The sequence below is a fragment of the Brachypodium distachyon genome, chromosome 2 (assembly GCF_000005505.3).
Source record: "Brachypodium distachyon strain Bd21 chromosome 2, Brachypodium_distachyon_v3.0, whole genome shotgun sequence".
Lineage (NCBI taxonomy): Eukaryota > Viridiplantae > Streptophyta > Magnoliopsida > Poales > Poaceae > Brachypodium > Brachypodium distachyon.
Genome location: NC_016132.3, coordinates 4,703,668 through 4,725,608, shown reverse-complemented (window position 1 = coordinate 4,725,608; position 21,941 = coordinate 4,703,668). Strand labels below are relative to the sequence as shown.

The following is a 21,941-nucleotide window of genomic DNA, read 5'->3' as shown; positions in this document are numbered from 1 at the left end:
GACAGTCGATCGGGCATTCGGGCCAGGCAGCGAGGCCGAGGCCGCAACGCGCGGCGGCACCGGCAGAGGCACCGTGCGGACGCCCTTCTTCCTCTCCTTCTCCAAATCCCCCTCGCCCCGCTTGCTCCCCCTCTTCATCTCCCCCGGCCCCTCCCTTCAAAGCCCAGAAGAAGGCAGGGCGAGACCCCCTAGCTAACCTCTACCCACAATCTCCCCAGAGCCATCCATCGACACAAACCGCAAAGAAATCAACCAGCAGAGACCACCGTCCGAATTAACCTCGTATCCCCCGAAAACAAAACAAGAAGCTCGCTCGATCCCCAATGGCGCGCCTGGGCGTCACCACCGCGTTGCTGGCGCTGCTGGTGGCCGCGGTCGCGGCGATGGCGTACCTCCCGGCGCCGGCCTCGGCGGGCGGCGCCATGGGCGGCGACCTCGACTCCATGGTGCTGCTGCAGCAGCCGCGCGCGGCGCCGGCGTGCGACGGGGCCGTCGGGGAGTGCGGCGTGGACGAGGACGAGGAGCTGGGGACCGGCGGTGGCGCCGGGGCCGGGGAAGCCCTGCGGCGGTCGCTGGCCAGGAAGCCGACGGCGCGGTACATCAGCTACGGGGCGCTCAAGGCCGACCAGGTGCCCTGCAACAAGCGCGGGCAGTCCTACTACACCAACTGCGCCAACATGAAGCAGGCCAACCCTTACCAGCGCGGCTGCTCCGCCATCACCCGCTGCGCGCGCAACATGAACTGAGTTTAAATCGCCGTCTGTCCCCATCGTTCTTCGTATTAATTGTCGTCGTCTCTGCCTCTCCATCGGTCGATCGCCAATGGTCCAACATCAACGGAGCGGGGAGGGATAACTAAGCACTCTATATTGTATCCAGTATCCGTGGTGGTGCTACGATATTGATCCAAGCAGAATTACGTACTGCTGTTTCCCCCCGTGTGTGTAGTAGCTCTTTTATGTATCCATTATCGTGTTCCTGCTCGCTGATCCCTAAAATGCATGCCTATTAATTCCTTTGGAGAAGGACGGATTGCAGCTTATTTTTTCCCCTTTTTTTTGAGGAAGCCGATCTCTACTCTGATGTGCAGGCATTATTTTAACCAGTAAGATTTTGAATCACGTTCCTTTCAGCCATCTCTACGACCACTTCGGACCATGCACCGCTCCTTCTTGAGCTTGATGCTAACATTCGTTTTGGCTGCCGATTCCACTTCGAGGTACATTGGGTGAAGGCCCCGGGTTTCCTTGAGGTGGTGTCCAATGCTTGGAATGCGTTGCCGTTGATCGCTAACCCCTTCAGACGTGTGGCCGCAAAGTTGCGGTTATGTGTGAAGCGGTTGCGCAGCTGGAGTGACAAACTCATCGGAGACATTAAGATCCAGCTGCTTGTTGCCTCGGAGGTGATTTTGAGACTGGATGTGGCCATGGAATCCCACGCTCTCTCCCCGGATGAACGTGCTCTTCGCGCCAAGCTAAAGTTGAAGTCCCTCGGTCTCTCCTCGTTGGAGCGATCCATCGCCCGGCAACGCTCTAGACTCCTGTTGTTGAAGGAGAGGAATGCGAATACTAGGTTCTTTCACCTTCACGCGAGTCATCGACGGCGTAAGAACTTCGTTTCCCAACTCATGGCGGACGGAGCCCTGATCACTGAGCATGACCCCATGTCGGCTGTGGCTGACGAGTTCTTCTCCAACCTCCTAAGCGCTGTTGACCAGCCCTTTGCTCTCGACCTTGAGTTTCTCGGGGTGGAAAGACATGATCTATCTGGGCTTGAGGGGGAGTTCTCGGAGGAGGAGGTGTGGAATGTTGTCCGGGAGCTGCCCATGGACAAGTGCCCGGGGCCGAACGGCTTCACCAGCAGATTCTATGCCGCCTGTTGGCCGGTGATCAAGGTGGATATCATGGATTGCTTCCATTCGTTGTCTCGGCAGGATTCTCGTGGGCTCGTCGAGGTCAATCGGGCTTTCATTTCCTTGTTGCCAAAGAGGCCTGACACGAGGGAGCTAAAGGACTTTCGTCCCATTAGCCTTATCCATAGTTTCGCTAAACTCATGGCTAAGGTGTTGGCGTGCCGATGAGCCCCTAGAGTTGATTGGAACTCATCAAAGCGCCTTCATCCGTGGCCGTTGCCTTCATGATAACTTCACTCTCGACCAGGGTTCCGCGAAGTTTCTTCATGTGGCGTGGAGAGCTTCGGTTCTTTTGAAGCTAGATATCACGAAGGCGTTCGACTCCATCCACTGGTCCTTCCTTCTGGATGTCCTCTCCTGGATGGGCTTTGGTTCTCGTTGCTTGTCATGGATCTGCGGTCTCCTCCGGACGGCTTCTACCAGGGTTCTCATGAATGGAGTCCTCGGGGAGGAAATTGTCCATCGCTGTGGCATTCGGTAGGGAGACCCACTCTCTCCCATGTTGTTCGTGTTGGCGATGGATGTGTTGAACAAGTTGTTGATCCGTGCCTTGGAGTTTGGCATCCTTGCAGACTGTGGCCTGCGGCGTCGTACTTCAATCTTCACTGACAATGTGGTGGTCTTCCTGCGACCTCACACCTAGGAGCTCCGATCCTGTTCCGCCCTCCTTGCTGATTTCGATCTCGCATCGGGCCTCAGGGCGAACCTTGCGAAGAGTGCAGCCCACCTCATTCGTTGCTCGGAGGCCCGGCGGCTTTTAGTGGCCAGTGAACTCCAATGCCCGATCGCTCCGTTCCCGTGCACATACCTGGGCTTACCTTTGGGTATCCGGAAGCTTTCTGCGGCCCAGTTCAAGCCGTTGGTGGACAAGGTTGCAGGCCGGTTGCAATCTTGGGCTGCGCCGATGCTATCCGGGGGTGGCCGCCTTACTCTCGTCAAATCAACGCTCTGCGCCATGCCTATCTATTCCAGGCTTTCTCTCGATATTCCCATGAGTTCCATTGGCGCCATTGACAAGATTTGTCGTGGTTTCCTTTGGAAGGGGCGGAGAGAGGCTCGCGGAGGTCACTGTCTGGTTGCGTGGGAGGCGGTCTGTGCGCCTGAGCGGGTTGGGGATCTCGGCATTCCTAATCTCCGTCTTCTCAACATGGCGTTGCGTGCGCGCTGGTGTTGGCTGGAGAGAACGGAGCCTTGGCGACCGTGGCATGGTCTGGGGATTTCAGGCTCGACAGGCTCGATGGCTCTGTTTGAGGCAGCCAACTCGGTTGCCCTTGGTGATGGCCGCGACACGACCTTCTGGTTGGACCCATGGTTAGATGGTGAGTGCCCGAAGGACCTGGCTCCTGCCCTTGTTCTGGGCAATGTTGCTTCCTTCTCGGTGGCGGCTGGTTGCCTTGGCAACTCGTGGACGGCGTCGATTAACCCCAACTTGAGCGAGGAGGGCATCCGGCAATTTCTCCTTCTTTGGGACAGGATCGCCAATGTCGAGCTGGGGTCCGGCGTTGACTCCTTCCGCTGGAATTGGATTACCACTGGCCAATTCTCAGCCAAGTCGGCCTACTTGGCCTTCTTTGAGGGGAGAGTGGAGTTTGCCGGCCTTGACCTTGTTTGGAGCTCCAAGGCACCCAGCAGGTGCAAATTTTTCCTCTAGCTTGCCTGTAGGGAACGTTGTTGGACAGCAGACAGACTGGCTTGTCGGGGTCTTGAGCATCCGGCTAGATGCTCTCTTTGTGATCAGGTCCAAGAGCACATCTCCCATCTTTTGTTGGGTTGTTCGGTCACGCATCTGATTTGGTGGCAGCTCCTTTCGTATTGGGGCAAGGAAGAGTGGATGCTCGATGGCAACGCTACGCTTCTCAACTGGTGGGCTTCTATCCCGCTCGTTGGTAAGGAACGGGTGGACTTCTCGACGAGCTCGACCTTGGTGTTTTGGTCGGTTTGGAAGCATCGGAACAGGGTTGTCTTTGACCATGCCCGGGTCCATCCTCCGGAGTTGTTGAGAGAGATTGGTAGAGGGGCGGAAAACTGGAGTAGGGCCGGGCTCTTTAAGACCCGGTCCTTTGCTAGGTTGCCGCGAGAGTGGAGAGACAACGGTTGAGTAATTTGTATCCTCCTCCTCGTTGGGGTTTGTAGCTGCGTTGTCGTGGTGGTGTCACGGCAGATGTCATAGGATGGCTTAACTTGGGGCCGATGGACGATGGAGGATCCGAAGGAATGAGGACGTGAAGAGAAACACGCACAAGTTGCACAAGCACACACGGATTTAATCAGGTTTGGAGCCCTCTTGCCAAGGTAAGACTCCTACTCCTGCTTTGTTGTATTAGCCTCGATAGAAAAGCTCTACAATGACGCTCCTTGAACTGTATTCTTGAAGAAGAAGAAGGAGGAGGAGAAACCCTAGATGTCTAACTGCACCCTCCCTTTCTACAGAGGGGTAAGATTCTATTTATAAGCCGCACATGTCACACTGACATGTGGGCCAAGTCTAATGTCATCTTCTTTGGGCCCGCCGAGCACGCGGCTTGGTTCCCTCCGGGTGGCACCGTAGGGGACAATACAACTTTACTTTTTCCTGGCACCCTGCAAAAAGTACCGCTATCCTCTGCCGGCTTCCGTCAGAGATTCTCTTTCGGTGCTTCCTCTCTGCAGTCGCCTGGCATCGGTACGTAGGCGCTGACCGCTTTTCCTGAGATGATAATGGCGCTGCTTTACTTTGCACCGCGTGGTCAGGATAAGACCGTTGAGAGATCTCGGCTATCGCCGAGATGAAGGTGCTCGCCCTTATCTTGCAAACTCATAAGATAAAATAGTCATGCCAGCATACGACTGGGATGTCGGCTTAGTGTTAGTTTGACTTTACGATGCCGGCATATATAACTAGCCGGCCTTACCTCGGTCATTTCGGTTAGAGTTGTGTCGTCATGATTCTACCTGGGGTCATCTCCCGACATGCGTCGCAGCAACTCTTTCTTTAATGCAATGATACACATGCTCGGGTGTATTTTATAAAAAAAAGATTTTGAATCATGGTCGATCCATTTTTCCAGAGTAGATTAGATCAAATTACAGAACGTTAATACGGCATGGATGGGGGATGCCCATAGTGCATTCTCTGTATGTATTTTGGAATTTGGAAATTTGGACTATTTGTTCGAGGCCCATATTAAATATCGTCACAGCGGGCCGAACATATTACAGGTGCAAGTGGCCTGTAGTTCCGTAGAATCCCGTGTAGGGAGTACACACAACGGTTAAGGAAGCAGGCCGTTTTTGCGCCCCCAAAAAAGAGAGGAAGCAGGTCCGTTATGTGTGCCTGTTGCGTCAGGGTCCTCCTGAGGTTGCTTGTATAAAAAAAAACCTGTTACGTTGTGCCCAAATAAAGTTTGCTTGCTCTCAAAAATATCAAAGCAACACGTGCTTAAAATAGACAGCGTACAGTCCATTCGTCGTGACCACCCTGGCATCCCGTAATCCCTGAGCTGGCAAATCTTGTGATTTTTTTAGGGTTTTTTTTTTGCTTTGCTGAACTCGTGATTGCGCAACGTCAAAGCCACTTTACGTGACAGCAGCACAGGCACTTTGTCAGCGCGTACTAGACAAGACAACGAGCGCGGCTTTGGTCAGGTGAAGGCCCATGACAACGCCCAAAGGCCCAGCCAGAGATACCCCGTGCGTTGGATGGGTTCACTGTGATACTCCTGGATGTTACAGCTACAGCAGAATGCAAATGCCACTTGCCAGATGCCCAGATTAGAGGGAGACGTAAAGCTGACTCAGCTCTCTTGTTTAATCCCTCCTCGGTTCTCGGGCCAGCCTGCTCAGGCAGGCCGGCGGCCTCTGTCTGATTTCAGCGAGCGAAGTGAAAGAAAGCCCAGAACGAAGCCGGAAAAGTCCATGGTCTGAACCATCCTGAACCTCAACTCCATTGAATTCTGAGGGAAAAAGAAACCGAGAGAAAGAAAAATGAAGGGTGCAGCCTGCAGCGCAGAGGCTAGGCTAGCCAGGAGAGCAACCCGGAAACCGGCGCCCGCAGTCGGGACACGGCACTGCGAGAAAGTCAAATCACAACACTGGCGCACGTTGAAAAGCAGGGCGGAGCGCGTGCTTTTCTCGTTGTCCCGTTCCTATCGCATCCCCCCCCGTTTCGATCCCGCGCCGGGGGTACCTCGCACGGGCTTCTCCTCGCTGCGGCGCCTATTGAGCACGGTGTCTCCGTGCGCAACATGTACTGCAAATATATTGAAAAGGTTTTCCGAGACTTTGACCTTCTTGCACCGCAGTACATATTTCTAATTCAACCTTTTGTTTCCACTGAGCACAGGTTACAAGGAAACACACGTAATTTGCTCCTCTTGAGGGACAGGCAGTGTGCACATTTTGCACGAAACCAAACGGCTGCATGTTAAAAAAAAGATGTGCTCCAGTATTCCAGTACTACTTCACTCGGTCGGACCAGGTGCATTTCACTCGCCACCCGTACCATAATTGTACGTTGGGATCATCCGATTAGGGGTACCCCCTACACGGGATTCTCCGGAGGTCTTCTCCAAGTCAAGGCTCCTGTCCTGCCAGCCAGACTGCCATTATCTTCCCGATTTTAATGGCACTCTGCTTCTCCACGCACGCCATTCATGGCCCATGGCCATTCCTCCGGCTGGCCGCCGCGAACGGAATCTATGTCGACCCATTCCGGGCCGGAAGCGACCCGAAAACGAGCACGCACGAGAAACGGCCAGTAAAAATACGACGAGACAAACAAAGGAGATGCCTGACCAAAGCTTCCCAAATTGCTCGGTCCTCATCCTCACCGGCCTGGCCTTTTCGTTTCGCTTTACGAATCTGAACACGGCGACAAGCATTCAGCAGTTGGTAGCAAGAGCGTAACGTAATAGTACTACTACTTGTTGCGATCTCATTATGGTTAGCAGGAGAGATGGCGCGATCGTCAGTCTTCTGTCCATGCAGCAAACTGGATCGTTGTCCAGGGCCAAGCCTCTGAAGCCTGAACGACCAAGGGACAAAAATTGATGGAAGAGAAGGGCAGGCCGTGATGGGGACTAGTTGTCCATCGACCCGATCTGGCGATCTCTTCCGGTCAATGCAACCGGTCGCTCGATCTTGTCCAAATTAATCTAGTACCTGCTCGATTGATATCCTTTGCACGGCCCCTGATCAGTGGACGAAATATCTGGTCGACTCGTTCAGTGGACGGCCGCGACAACGACACTGTCACGGGCAACGGACAACTATTTCCGGTCACTCGCTTAATTATCACCGTCACAGGATTTGCATGACCGAGCAAACGATTTCTGATCCCTTTCTGTTTTTAATTGTGGCGCGTACTGATTACTCAGTTCAGGTTCTTGAGTCTTGCCCAGGAATTTGCAAGCCGACCTAAGTATACTCCTAGTTACGTATCACTTGTTTATACAAGATTTGCATGACCGAGCAAACGATTTTTGATCTTTCTGTTTTAATTGTGGCGCGTACTGACTACTGAGTTCAAGTATACTACTAGTTACCTATGATTTGTTTACACAAGATGAAGCCTTTGTTTTACTCCGCAAAGAGTTTGGAAACCGCCCATGTACAGATATCTGTGATGACGCTTGGTACAAACAAAATAGGTGTCAAATCTTCAAAAGCTTACGTGAAAAAACTATTTATAGATTGAGAGGTCACTCCCGCTGAGTTATAATCCGAATACTTATATGCCTTTCCTTAGTATCAGTGGCCTAGTCAGGATTTTGAATGGGGGTAATTGATACTTTTTTCGGTTCATATAGAAATGTCGTCCACTTAATACAAAATTTGTATAAATTGGTACGAAATAGACGACATTTTTAATGAATCGAAGGAAATTCAAAAAACATGTGTCTTGTCCGATTGACGCGGAAAATTGAGCCGCACAACGTCAGGCGTCTTTGTTTGCCTCCTCCTAGTGTCATGCACACACCCTTGGTCGCCTGGTTGCTGCCGTCGAGCTCTCCACCCTCTGCGATTCAGGTACTGAGAACAAAGAACATATTTGTTGGAGTAATCGAGATTGAAATGGTACGATGAGCATTAGCGATCATACGGCTCGTACAAGAATAAAACACAACACTATGAAGAGGATTATAAAACACAACTAGGCTTCCGTGTGAACTATATCTATTTATTTATGGACTTAGTCATACGAGACATATGGGTTGATGGCAAAATCACACCCTTTGGCTATGCCGATGCATGCAAGACAACACGGTACTTTCATTTTCCGGACGTCGGACTTCATCTGAGAGCGTGCAAAATCGTCCATGAATACACGCAGCGTCATTTTGCACACTATTTTTTTCTGCCAAACTCTTTGAAAACCACTAGACTTTGCCAAATCCCGGATAAAATAATTTCTAATTAAATATGCAATGTGCAATTGAGACTCTATAAGCAGTCACTTGCTAAGGAATTTGTAACCACGTGTGGTTTCAATTCATATCATTTCTAGTGCTTTCCTCCGATAGTGTGGACGGACGCCTGTCTTTCATAAGAGAACATGCAAGACTAGTATAAAATGATTTGTAACTAAGTATACCGTGTACAGTTGAGACTCTATAAGCACTCGGTTGCTAAGTAATTTAAAACCGTCCATGGTTTCAATCCATATCCTTTCTTTAGAAAGGACGATGCAGTACTTTCCTCCGATAGTATGAACGGACTCCGGGTTTTCATTCGATAGCATTCATAACTCGTATAAAATAATTTGTAACTAAGCATGCCGTGTACAATTGAGACACTAGAAGCAGTCGGTTCTTGAGGAATTCGTGACCGTCTATGGTTTCAATTCATATCCTTTCTTTAGAAGGACAATGATGAGCTTTCCTCTGATAGTGCGAACGGATGCCGGGCTTTCATCCGAGAGCATGCAAAAATCGTATAAAATAATTTGTAATTAAGTATGCGTGTACAATTGGGACTCTCTAAGCAATCAATTGCTAAGGAATTTGTAACCGCCCATGGTTTAGATTCATACCCTTTCTTTACAAAAGAAGATGCGGTGCTTTCCACCGATAGTGCGAACGGACGCTGGGCCGAGAGCATGCAAAACCGTCCATGGATACACAGAAAGCCGTTTTGCACACCGTTTTTCTAGCAAACTCTTCGAAAATTACTAGCCGCTGATAATTCGCAAGGATGCCGTGTGCAGTTGAGACTCTATAAATGTCGTTAGTTACTAAAAAATTTGCAACCATCCATAATTTTTTTATCCGTGTCCATTCTTTAGCAAAGCAACACGTTGTTTTCCTCCAATAGAGCTAACGGACGCCGGGTTTTCAGCCGAGAGGGCAGAAACCGTCGCCATTTTGCACACTATTTTTCTCCTTGCCAAACTCTTCCAAAACTCATGTGAAGATCCAACTAAACCTTCTTAAGAGCGGCACAATTTTTTTATACATTTTTTTATTATTAAACTTCTTAAGAGCCATTTATATTTTCTAGCTGTACTAAGATTATTATTTTTGGAAGGAAGCACGGTAGTATTCGGGCTGGAAGTTCAAACGCAAATTCCAGCTCACTGGCCAGCCCAGGTCGTCCAACTGAAAATGACCTACTGGAAATGGAGGTCAGATCTAGCAGCGTAGCGACACACACATGACACAGCTATGAGCCAGAGCCAGGTCGGGTCTTCTCTTGCGCACACAACACAATTGCCAACATATTCCGAGGGCCGTGGCAAACGCAAATCCAGATCCCGAAGCCAGCTGCGAAATTCCACGCCCCCCAAAAGCCCATAAAACCCACGCTCCCCCTTCCGCCTCGCCGAGCGCCAGACAGAAGACAGAGACAGACCCCCTCGGTCCAAAGCCGACGTTTTTCGCCATGGAAGCCGCCGCTCGGGAACGGCCCGCCGCCCACCTTCCGCCGCCGCACTCGCCGGTGCAGATGCACATGCCGGCGCCGCAGGTGTCGGCGGACCCGTCCAACCCTTTCCCGACCACCTTCGTCCAGGCCGACACCACCTCCTTCAAGCAGGTGGTCCAGATCCTCACCGGCACGCCGGAGACCGCGGCGGCAGCGGCGGCGGGAGGGGCCGCGGGGGCTCCTCCGGCTGCTGCTGCTGCTGGGCCGCCGTCTCGGCCCGCGCCGGCCCCCGCGGCCACGACCGGGCCCAAGAAGCCCGCCTTCAAGCTGTACGAGCGGCGAGGGAGCATGAAGAGCCTCAAGATGCTCTGCCCGCTCCTCCCTTCCGCCTTCGCCAACGGGGGAGGAGCCTCCTCCTCTTCCGCCGCCGCCGGCTTCTCCCCGCGTGGCTTCTCGCCGCGCGGCATGGACGTGCTGTCGCCGAGCATGCTGGACTTCCCCTCACTGGCGCTGGGGAGCCCCGTGACGCCGCTCCCGCCGCTGCCGGGGTCGGAGGAGGCCGCCGCCGCCGAGGACCGCGCCATCGCCGAGAAGGGCTTCTACCTCCACCCGTCGCCGCGCGGCAATGCCGCCGCCCGCGGCGACATGATGCAGCCGCCGCCCAGGCTGCTCCCTCTCTTCCCCTTGCAGTCGCCCACAGGCCGGCAGTGAAGGCGCTGCCGCTTCTGTCCTGGCCTGGCTAGGCTCGCTCCTCCTCCTTGGTATGCTCTGCTCTGCTTCTGATTGTCTCTGCTAATTCAGCTAGGCTCATGGAGTGCGTGCGAGGTCGATTCGATCCGTGGATGATTATTTTGATCCTCTCTTGATCTCCCTGGAGCTCTGGGAGGATCCCTGCCTGTATGTCCCTGTGTTGTAATCTTAGCGTTTGTAACATCAACTTTGGCGCATAAGAGGGATTAATTGATCACCCAGTTTAAATGTTGTTTGCCCCTTTGTTTTCTCTCTTAATTATGGCTAGTCTTATATAGTCCAGTAGATTTGAGTTTGCCATTTCCATACTTCTTGCTTTGACATCTTACTAGTTTGGTAGTGCAAATCTTGTGCATGAAAGCTGCTGCAATTGAGTTCTACGGGAGGGAGGCAAAAAGTTCAAAAGCTGGTCATGAACTGACTCTTACCATGCTTAGGAGTTCACAGCAGTCCGAATTTGGGGACGACCCGTATAAGAGTTAGTGCGATTTCATAGTACTGTTATCCAAGGGACAGGGGCTGCATTTGTATCTCAGGTAGTCTTAGCACAATTTATTCCATGCCATCATTTTGTCACACACTCGGCTCTGATCAAGATCAGTTCTGTTAAGAAAGAACTTGATCTGAACCGAGGGCCCCCCACTGGGCACTGGCTCACTTGAGCCTGGTTTCAAGGAAGTGGCAGCTCAAAGCAGGACACTTTCCGGATCGAGCCCCTTCAATAATTGCCCCCCTGCCCTTTCTAAACAAAATCTTGTCAAAATCTCTGGGCTCCTTGATCCGCATTGGAGGTGAGGTGAACCAGAGCAAAATGCTACTACTCCAGTATTACCTCTCCCTACATTATTCTTTTACAATCACCTCGGCTACTGCTACTGGTGGTGGTGGTGGTGGTGGTGAACTGCGTGAGTGGGAATATGAGACCGATCAAAAAAGCAGGAGAGAAAACAATAATAATCCCGGGGTCGTGGTGAGCTCCACCCATTTGCATTGGGCCATTATTAGAAAACTGAATTGGGGGGAAAGCTGCCAGCTTTTGGAGGGAGGGGAATTTTGCCCCGGACCCGGAGTAAAGGAAAGGAAGGGGATTTTTTTTTTTGAGGGAGAGTGATCTGACCCACTACACTACACTCATGCGGGCCTCGGCTCTCACACAGTTTGCTTCCGCGACCACTCATGCCTGCGTACATGGATGGATGTAATAACAACAGTGGGGAGCTGCTCTGGCTTTGTCAGAGGTCGAGCGTATCTCAGATCTGCTGGCCGGCCGGCCGGCCTTGGTCACAGGCAGGCTGCTGCTTGGGGGCCCTGCTGTGTTTACTTATACCGCTATAGTCAACGAACTCGCTACCTGCATATATAGCTTCTAATTAATCCAGGGTTCTCTGCAATGCTGAACTTCTCCGGAGAAATTTCGCGCAGTTTGCATCAGTTTGTCAGTCAACCAAAGCATTTTTTTTCCTGTTTTCGCTCAGCTTCCCTTCCCTTCTAATACGATGTACGTATGGAACAGCAAAGCAGGCACGAAAGGGAACACTGTGTACATACAGTAGGACGACAGTAGAGGCGATAAATAGGCTGATCCCATCGTGCTGGGCCGCGCCTCGATCGGTGGTTACTTCCACGCAAAGTTTACTGCGCTCTGACACAGCGCGCTAGCTGATGATATGGGCGCGCCTCGCCCGCGAACACATGCAATGCAATGGTAAAGCCGACGCCGCCATACTTGCATTCGGGTCGATGAGCTGAGCCCCGTCGTGGGGGCCTGGGCAGTGTGGTCAGAGAGGCAGAGACTTTGCTGCCATGCGAGCGTGAAAACGTGGAGTCATTGCTGGTTGAAAATCGCGCCGTAGTGTTGTTTCCTCTGCAGCTTAAGTGGATTCGCCTTGCATTGTCAGTACTCAAGGCCAAGATCAGTGTACTCTATAAAAGTGAAAAGGTTTATTTTTAAAAATCTAGCTCCTCGTAGACCAAATTTTAAAATCCTTGAAATTTCAGCAAAAATTAGCTTCACGCATAGGGCAGCTGACTGGGTTGTCGGAGGCCTGTCTCCGCCTGGCTGCTTTAAGGATTATGGCACTCCGTAATGTTACTGTTTATTGGCTTACGAGATCATAAAACTGTGTTTTGCTGCTAGGCATTCCTTGATCCTTGTCCTAAAGTCTCGAACTTTGTTCAATTTATTTGAACTTACTCCAGTGAAGATTTAAAGTCTTTTGTTTGAGCGTGTCACGAAACTACAATTTACAAGGAGAACATCACGGGGGAGACGAAAAAAGAAGAAGAGTAACAATAGCAGGATGAACATTTAACATCCACTCTTTTTTTACCTAATTATCCATAGTCGAAACTTTAGGTCGATTTTAATACGTTGTTGTACGCTTCTAGTATTCATTAGCGTTGACTGATGTAGCGCTTTAAGTTAACAGTCGGCTGGTCTATGTGAAAACCAAATGCTAGTACCACTTCTGAAAGCCTGAAATACTACTAGCAGTACTACCACTTGGTTTGAATTTTGAATTGCATGTTGTACAACAAAAGCTATACCACACCTTAAATTATGGTATCAATGTGTAGTTATATCTTGGGCGTACGCACATTAAATCGACCGGAAATTACAAGCCGTTGCGTCTCTGCCCTCTACGGGAATTCGAATCCGATGTGCGATGCACGGCCCTCAAGTCTGTAGACTGTAGAAGGAAGCACCGTACATGATCCAACCAAACTGATTAGACAGATTTGACCAACATTAGAACGCCAGCTTTTACAGTCTCGTCAATTTGGGTAAAATATGCACTGCTGAAATAGTAATATCCAACCAAACTGATTAGACAGCGAGTTCTTAATTAACGTGTAATCATCTTGTGAAGATAAAATTTCTCAGTGATCTCAATCATTGTCTGAAGATAAATTTTCTGGATTGACCCAAGGTGAATGTAATGGACTGCACCCTCTCTGAACGCTGGGGCCTTCTTTTTAATATAACAGTTGGGGAATCTGATCCTTGTTTCCCATGACGACGAAAGGAGGCAGCAGAAGAAACCAAAGCCGGCCTCCACTACCCATCACTCGAGGAGGACGTGCCGCTGATGCAACGAAAAATTGTTCCAGGTCGCAAACATTTGGGAATCTCATGTAGTCAGCATGCACCCGCGTCGACACACCAGAATTGCCACACAAAGCAAATTCAGGACCCCAAAAAAGGGTTAGGTACAGATGCTGCCAAAGGCAGTAGTATTAATTTAGTTACAACAAGTGCAAAGAATAATCTAGCTTATTTTCTTTTTCCTGAAAGGACGCAGGGACAGAACCCAAGCTAAGCTTATGCCTTATGGTGTGCGTTGTCTGACTTAGCTTGACGGACTGGAGGAAAGGAGAGTCAATGCACATTCTCTTCCCAAAGAAATTTACTGTTTTGCTTGTCATGTTATGTAGCACTAGACTTTCTCTATATAGCCGTGTAACCCTGGTCAATTTGGACGATGTGTGTACACTGTAAAACCTAGTATTGATATATATCGGATGACCATGACCGGTCATGGCCGTGTTTCTTCAGAGAAGCCAGGTCTTGCACTGATGTGAGCATATATATTATTATGCCGCTGTCAAGTGACGCACTAATGTACACATTTCTCCCAACGGCTTTCGCGTGATTGTGTTTCCTAAATGTTTGCCAACGACAAACCAAACAGAACAGATCGATGAAACCTTGTCTGATTTTTCTGTCATCCGAGTATATAGAGTCCCTCCGTTCCAAAATAAGTGACTTAGATTTATATGAAGTACAATAAAATATGGTCAGTGAATCAAAAACCGTACAGTGAACACACGTCGTTCATATTGTGACAGACGGAGTGCAAGTGTTGAAATTCCGTAAAAAAGGAGCGCGAACAGCACTACATTCTGAAGCACACGGCCATATAGCCAGACCAAGGGGATGAACCTTTGCGCTCCCAGGTCACCAGGTGTTTGGGAAATTTCGAAATGGACCTAGAATGTTTCGTTGTTGTTATTGGTTTTTTTAGGAATGTTTCGTTCTTCTTCAATGCTGCAGAGAGCAGCGTCCAGCTCCGTGAATCATCAAGACATTTGCTCGGACTTTATTTATCTTGTAAATTAATCGTCACTTGCACTCTTCGGATGGACGTGGGAATTCAATCAAATTACTTCCAAATCCGATGGCAGCGACTGGAGAGGATGGGAGAGAGAGAACTGGGCCGGTACGTATGTCGTGACCAGAGAGGCCTTTACATCCGAACGATCCTATAGTCTTTTTTTGTTTTTGACCAAGCGATCCTATAGTCTAAACACTTCAGGCCGACAAACACGAGAGAAAGAGGGCCCATCAAAATGCTCCGAACTCTGTAGCATCTCGAGCTTGGGCCCTCGCGGGGTGATGGGCTTTCATTTGCCATGGCCCATGGATATATTCCTCATATTTTTCCCAGAGATAAATTTCTCGAGAACAAACGAAGGGGAAGAAAATCACAAGCGTCTCGCCACCCCTCAGAAAAGTCAAGTCCTCGTCGTCAACTAATAGAACCGAACCAGATTTTTTACTCGTCCTTATCACCGCATGCATCTGTCCACGTCGACGATTCGTATTTTTCTTACCGTGGGATTTGTATTTTTTTTCTAGGTTGCTGATTCTTCTTTCTACCGTCTAGGTGTTCAACCAGGAAAAAATTCTGATATTCTAGTAGTTACCAATCACCGGATTAATTTTGGCTTGGACTATTTGTTGACGGAAGGAAGACGGCGATTACAACTGAATCAACTTTTAAAATCCCAGAAGAACAAAACTGAATCTACCTTCCATTAAAAACAGGTTAGAACCTAATCTGTCTTACCTGACCGCGAATCATGCGGTTATTTTAGTCTCCACCGGCAGCAGTAATTTTTATCCCTATCTAAACCGTCTGATTTGAACGCGGGATCTCGGGACGTGTTGCTCTGTGGGCCGTCCGATCGAGCCCTCGACGCCACGGCTTGTCGCCGAGCAAACTGCACAACAAGACGAGGCGAGATTCTCGTACGTCCCTGTCGACGCTTCTGCACCTCAAAAGCCATTACACTTGCTTACTATTTAAACCTTTTTTTCTTCTTCTCATCAGGTACTAATGGCTTGTCCATTTCGTGTAGACATCTATCACCTTTTTGGGGATTGCCTAGTGGCCATTATGGTTTCAGGAGACATGAGCGGCAGGGCTGTTTGTTTGTTCTTCTCTTGAGGCGAGACAAGGCTGGGAAGCCCATGGAGAAATGCCTGGTTGAAAAAAGAAAAATAATGTTGAAAGGAAAACAAATAACTCAAAAATAAAAATAAAGTCAAATGAATGAGCTGGGATCTTCAATGGCAGGGGCCGTGAGGGTGTGAACAGGGTATGCATGGAAAGTCCAACATTTTGGGCATCCCTAAAACAGGCCATGTGATTGGGCCATCAAAGTCTCTCTTATGCTTGGAAGTTGCACAGGTCAACATGGTTAGATGCAATGATATTATCTTGTTTATGATTATGTGGTGTTAGGCCGGTTGAATAGTGTATAAGCTGGTGCTCCAATCATAAGATAGACTTTTATGATTGCATACATGAGTATTTGTTAAACCTATCATTCCACTCGCATTTTGACCAATTGTTGTTTGAAATTTTCATGTACTCAAACGTGTTATCCGAGCACATCAAGTGAACTCTAACACAATGTCACATGTGTTTTAAGTGTTAATTCCGAAATTGTTGACTTATCTATTCTCTTATGAAGTACTATTGATTCCACGCTAGTAGATTACGTGAAAACCATCTTCCTTAAATCTCTTCAATATAGTTGGCTGCCATTTGTTGATTATTCGAGACTTCCACGCTCGTGTAGGCCACACTATTTCCCACGTGGTTTTTTCGCTGTTATTTAGGTCACCATTTATGACTATAGATTTATTGCCTCTTTGATTTCAACAGCCAAAACTATCACCCGTATACATGTCAATATTGACGGAAGCTTTGTCCTAATCATCCTTGCTTCTGCTGCCTCGTCTGTGAGTTCATAAGAGAACAAGGGTTCAGGGAATCATACACGAGTATGACCGCTAGTATTCAGTGCAGAAATACAGGTTTACAGCATATTGTGCTCATTTCTCAATTTTTTGGCGCCATATCAATTTGCTTACATCACTGTTGTTTTGCTTAACGTGTTTCCTTTGGTTGCATTAGTTTTGTGTTGCATATGAATCCAAGATTAAAAGGTGGACAATGGTAAGTGTTGGTTCTTGCGAGTTGCTACAATTGGCAGTCTGACACGGTTTAACTAAGTCTGCGGTTTTCGTCCGGTTTTTCAAAATTAATTAATTTTTTTTTAATTAATGGATTGAGTCTTTCAGACTATGGCTCGAAAAAAACTCTTGCCCATAACGCAAAAAATTGAATATCAACACAACGGAAAAAATACCAAAAAACAAAAATGCATAAAAGAAAGCTCATGCACCTGAAACAAAAAAAAGAAAAAGAAACCCACATGATTTGCTACAAAGACTCCAAGTTAGTAGTACAAGTAGCAAGGATCACCATCAGCAATAATGGACTCAAAGAATGTAGGGGGTGAGAAAAGGAGTGGTCATGTGGCCAAAGAAAAACCACCCTAACTACTTTTTGTAGCAAAGCATTAGTAGACATTATCAATTCTGCAGTCCCTCTCCGTGCCTTGCCACCCCACACTCCACAGCAAAGCTCTTCCTCTCGTGGCTTGTCTCTGCATTGACTCCTCTCCCCACCGCTCATGCTTCTCCTCATCCCTTCTCCACCCAAAAAAATAAAAATTCTTATTATTTCTTCTTCTACATACGTCAGCAGACTCTATCTCCACAAAACTCCCAGCTTTCTTTTTAAAATAAAAAAGTTACAGCCTCCAAAAAAAATCTAACTAGATTAAAAGATTTGATAATATTTTTTCTTTCTGATCAGATAATTTTTGGGAGGAAAAAGAAAATCTAATCTAATTTAAAAGGCATTATTGCTGGCATAACGGTATCTGCCGTGGATCCAGAGTCCAAATCCGCCTCCGGTTATCTCTGCGCCGTTCCGTACTCGTATCTTCCTTTCCTTTCCTGTTCATCTCCCCAGTCCTGATCCCACGCGCAATGCGGCTCTAGCTGCCGCCGTGCTCTACTACTACTCTGCAGCCGCCCAAACTACCTCTGCGCAATCCCCTCCCCCCTGCACCCACCCACCTTCCTATAACCCCTCCGCCTCTGACGCGCGTCGAGGCCGCCTGCCGTTCCCCCGTTCTGCTCCATCTCGCCGCCCCTGCTGTGCCTCAACCCCGTCTGCATCTTTGGCCGCCCATTGGTTGCTCAGGTATGCGCATTTTATTATCCAGGATGGCTGATTTTCAGAAACTTTGCTCGCCTAGCACAGTCTAGATCGATCCGCCCCCTGTTCGTGTGCCTCGGGTTTTCGATGCCATTATCTAGTACTGAGCAAATCTGTGCGAGGTCTGCGGTTGCTTTTAGAGGTTTCTCTTTGGATTGGTTCAGGTTTTATTTTATCTTCTTCTTACATGTTTTAGATAGATGTTTCTTTTTCCTCTTCGTTGAGTCGGAAATTTCAAGGCACTGGTGGGTGTTGATTTTGACCAGTTCGCCTGGAAGATGTTTTTTTTTTCTGGTTGTCGTTTAGAGAAGTCACGATCCAGCCATGTTTTTGATACTCGTCGTCGTAGATAGGAGAGATCTCTCTTTGCGCGTGTTTGATTTTATTCAGAGGATTCCCCGCAAGAATCGCTCATATTTTGGCGTCTCGTTTTGATGAATCCTTGTGTTCACATGGAGAGATCTACGTGCGGCCTGTCAATTTGTCAAGAGACAGGTGTAGTCCAATTACTGTTCAGATTAATGTTTGCTCTGGTCGCAATCGCATCTCTTACATTTGCAGTTTCTGTAATGCTTCAGTGCTTACAATTGTCAAAACGCGTGTATTTGCCCTGTTCCATGCCTGCCTTCCTCCAATTCCACGAGAGAAAAAGTCAAGTCTTTATTACTTAATAATTTTGTCTACTATTCGAGTCTAGTAATGTTATATACAGTACTTGCTTTGGTTCTGCTCTCCGAACGAGACATTTTTTATGAGCAATAATTGCCAATACAATACTACCCGTCGCGCACCTAGTTATGTTTACAATTTCCCTTCCTTTTGGTTGATTTCAGGATCCTTGAGAAGGCTAAGTAGCTGCTGGCTCTTCACCAACCGATGCGAGCTTAAGGAATCAGTTTGTTGATGCTGGACAAACTCAGGCATTTGTATATCATCCATCTTGTATAGAACTTGCTTCAAGAATTTGGCCGCAAATGGGCCGAGGAATCGTGGACATTCCTGGCCTGAGGTCTCTCGGAGGTGTTTCATCTGATGGTTTCCTTTTCTCCTCTTCCAAATTCCACTTCAACATCCGGTTTATGCTGATCCAGGCTTCCAAAGTTGGAATTTGATCACTTGTGACATTGTTTCTTAGTCTCCTCATTGCCAGCAGTATGGAGAAGGAGAACTCATGGCTCACGAGGGCCAGGTTTTCACACACCGTCTACACAAGGGTTGGTCCCCGAGGGGTGGATGTTGCTCCTCTTGGCAGGGATGTGGAGCAGAAACTTCTGAAATTTGTGAGCATGGGAAAGTCTGTTTCAATGCCCATTGATCGAGACAATGAGGAAACAAAGGCTACATTGAAGCACACTGCTAGTTTGCCATCAATTCAATCCTTGCTTCAGGTTGATAAGGAAAAGGTCAGCAAGCAGAAGGTGAATCTGGAGATTCCTTTAAGCCCTCCAGTGGACTCTAGGAAATCCAAGGGCCCAAAGGCAAGGAGCCTGGTCAAGAGCCCAAGCTCGATGATGCTCCTCAGTTACTTGAACAAGGCGCACACAAATCAAGGTTCCAGCCTAGAAAAGGCTGATGGATCTCAGCGAAAGGCGAGGTCGAAGTCCCCTCTTCCCTGCTTAGAACCTTCCGAAGTATTCAGGGAAGCTAGGGCTAGTGGCCAGAGGTTCACAAGCCCTCCCCCAAAACGAGTGGGATCTGAAAAGAGCATATATGGCAAATCGTTTGGCAGGGAAGTGTCTGATATGTGTCCTAGCTCTGATTGGTGTTCGACTCCGGTGGTCTCTAATAAGCACAAGTCTCAGAAGGATAGCTTATGGACAAGGAGATACTTTGACAGTGGTGGAAAGAGGAGGGTTAGTTCACTGGACACCATGAGGGGCTGTAGGGTTAGCATGGCTGAGGCGGTTCAATCAACGATAGATTGGACACTTGATCGATCCAAGCTGCTTGTTGGGCACAGGTTTGCTTCTGGAGCATATAGCCGATTGTACAAAGGAGTCTATGATGATAAACCAGTTGCCATTAAATTTATCCGCCAGCCTGATGATGACGACAATGGGAAGATTGCTGCGAAGCTTGAAAAGCAGTATAACACCGAGATCAATGCATTATCTCACCTGTATCACAAGAATGTGATCAAGGTAACACATAATCACCAGACTACTGATCTTGTATTGTTTTTCTTAGATTTCTTGTCATGTAGTTCTGCACAAGTGCGTCCTTTTACTTTTCCTTTCTAATGACCATGTAGTCTGAACAAATTACATGAGCACTTTAGTCTTCATTTTATAAAATAAAAACAATACCAATATGTAAGTATTTTTTGTTGAAACATTGCAACAATCAACTGATAATTACCTGTTATCTGATTATACACTTTCAGAAGCATTTCGGCTGATGTTATCTTAGGATCAGCACTGATCATATTTTATGATCAGTGTGCTGATTGGCTGATTACCTGTAATCAACTGACCACACCCAATGATGTTAGAGAATCATGTCTTTGAATAATCAATGTCAATCACATGTTCAATGATTAAACTTGTCTCATCATGTTCATCTTAATGCAGCTAGTAGCAGCCTATAAATGTGAACCGGTTTTTTACATTCTTACCGAGTTTCTTCCTGGAGGTTCCTTGAGGTCATACCTGCACAGCACACAGCACCATCCCATTCCTCTGGAGAAGATCATATCCATCGCTCTTGATATTGCCCGTGGGTTGGAGTACATACACTCTCAGGGTGTTGTCCACCGTGATATTAAGCCTGAGAACATCCTGTTTGATGAGAACTTCAATGTCAAGATTGCCGATTTTGGCATTGCCTGTGAGGAGACGTTATGTGATTTGCTAGTTCAGGATGAGGGCACATACCGCTGGATGGCCCCTGAGATGCTCAAACGCAAGGCATACAACCGGAAGGTGGATGTATATAGCTTTGGACTGATCCTTTGGGAAATGGTATCTGGAAGGCTTCCTTACGACAACATGATCCCTTTCCAGGTGGCTTTTGCCGTTGCACACTACGTAAGAGTTTATTATGAGTTTGATTTTGCCGTAACATTTTTCTTTGCACAACATATTTCCAAAACTGTATTCACTCATTGACAGTCTTTCCGCATTATTTCAGAACATGAAGCCAATCCTTGCTCCAGATTGCCCAAAGGCTCTGAGACCCTTGATTACGCAGTGCTGTGCATTCCATCCCGACAAGAGGCCAGATTTCTGGCATATCGTGAAAATCCTGGAACAGTTCCAGTCGGTTCTGTCGCAAGGTGGCTGCCTGGACACTCTGAAGAGCAGCACCTGCCCTGACCACAAGAAGGGGCTGCTGCATTGGATTCAGAATCTTAAACCGTCACATAGCCCCTGAGTTTACTACCATAGCATCGTTGCGACCGCTGTTTTATCCGGTTGGAGTATGCTCACTAGTCTAGTACTATTATAAAATTATTATAAGTTGTTCCTTTTTGTCGTTCTGAACAGTAGGATGGTTGGAGATGTCATTAGATCTGCAATTACTAGGTTTTAGTATTACAGTAGCTGTATAATTGTGCTGCCTTTTCTCGGTTTGTCCTCTCCTTGTGTCATTTTAGCCACATTCACATGCTAGAATCTATTGACAAAAGAGGGGCATCATTACACCATATGCTTCTATAGAGATTGCCAAGAAAAAACCTTGTTGACTCGCAGGCATCAGCATAATGGAGAAGCACATTGTTAATGTAATTATTGTGCCATCTTTTTGTCACTCGTCATGGGATGCTTTGACTTGTGAGACAGCTACCCCGGTTGTTTGTTCCAGATATGCTTGTTTAATGTAGCCTTTTGGTTATTCTGGGAGAATTTTCCTCAAGTGTCCTTTAACCAAATGAGTTTTCTCCTCGGGTTTCTGCTTTCTGGCGCGACACCATTCTCCCTGATGATCACCAGCCACCACCACCAGGTTGGACGCGGTCGTCCTCCCTTAGATCGGGCAGTTCTTTTCTGATTCTTGGACCGGTTTCTCCGAAAGCTGCCCTTCCGCAGCTTTCTGGAAAAGCCAACATCTAAATTTGATTAGGCTACCAAATTAGTTTG

The 21,941-nt window shown here is 48.1% G+C and overlaps 3 protein-coding genes across 3 annotated transcripts; all 3 read left to right on the top strand.

Annotated features, from left to right (window-relative positions):
* The first annotated feature begins 142 nt into the window (after window positions 1-142).
* LOC100832228 (rapid alkalinization factor) lies at window positions 143-1,025 on the top strand. Its single transcript, XM_010232288.3, has one exon. The coding sequence runs from the start codon at window positions 324-326 to the stop codon at window positions 744-746; it is 423 nt and encodes a 140-aa protein (XP_010230590.1). The 5' UTR covers window positions 143-323; the 3' UTR covers window positions 747-1,025.
* Window positions 1,026-9,599: 8,574 nt separating this feature from the next.
* On the top strand, window positions 9,600-10,736 carry LOC100841925 (VQ motif-containing protein 4). Its single transcript, XM_010232287.3, has one exon. It carries the CDS (start codon window positions 9,770-9,772, stop codon window positions 10,460-10,462), a length of 693 nt encoding a protein of 230 aa, XP_010230589.1. The 5' UTR covers window positions 9,600-9,769; the 3' UTR covers window positions 10,463-10,736.
* A 6,767-nt stretch (window positions 10,737-17,503) lies between these two features.
* Window positions 17,504-21,696, top strand: LOC104582513 (serine/threonine-protein kinase HT1). Its single transcript, XM_010232286.3, has 4 exons — window positions 17,504-17,847; window positions 18,696-20,003; window positions 20,433-20,888; window positions 20,992-21,696. Exons 2-4 carry the CDS (start codon window positions 19,017-19,019, stop codon window positions 21,232-21,234), a joined length of 1,686 nt encoding a protein of 561 aa, XP_010230588.1. The 5' UTR covers window positions 17,504-17,847; window positions 18,696-19,016; the 3' UTR covers window positions 21,235-21,696.
* Window positions 21,697-21,941: the final 245 nt, after the last annotated feature.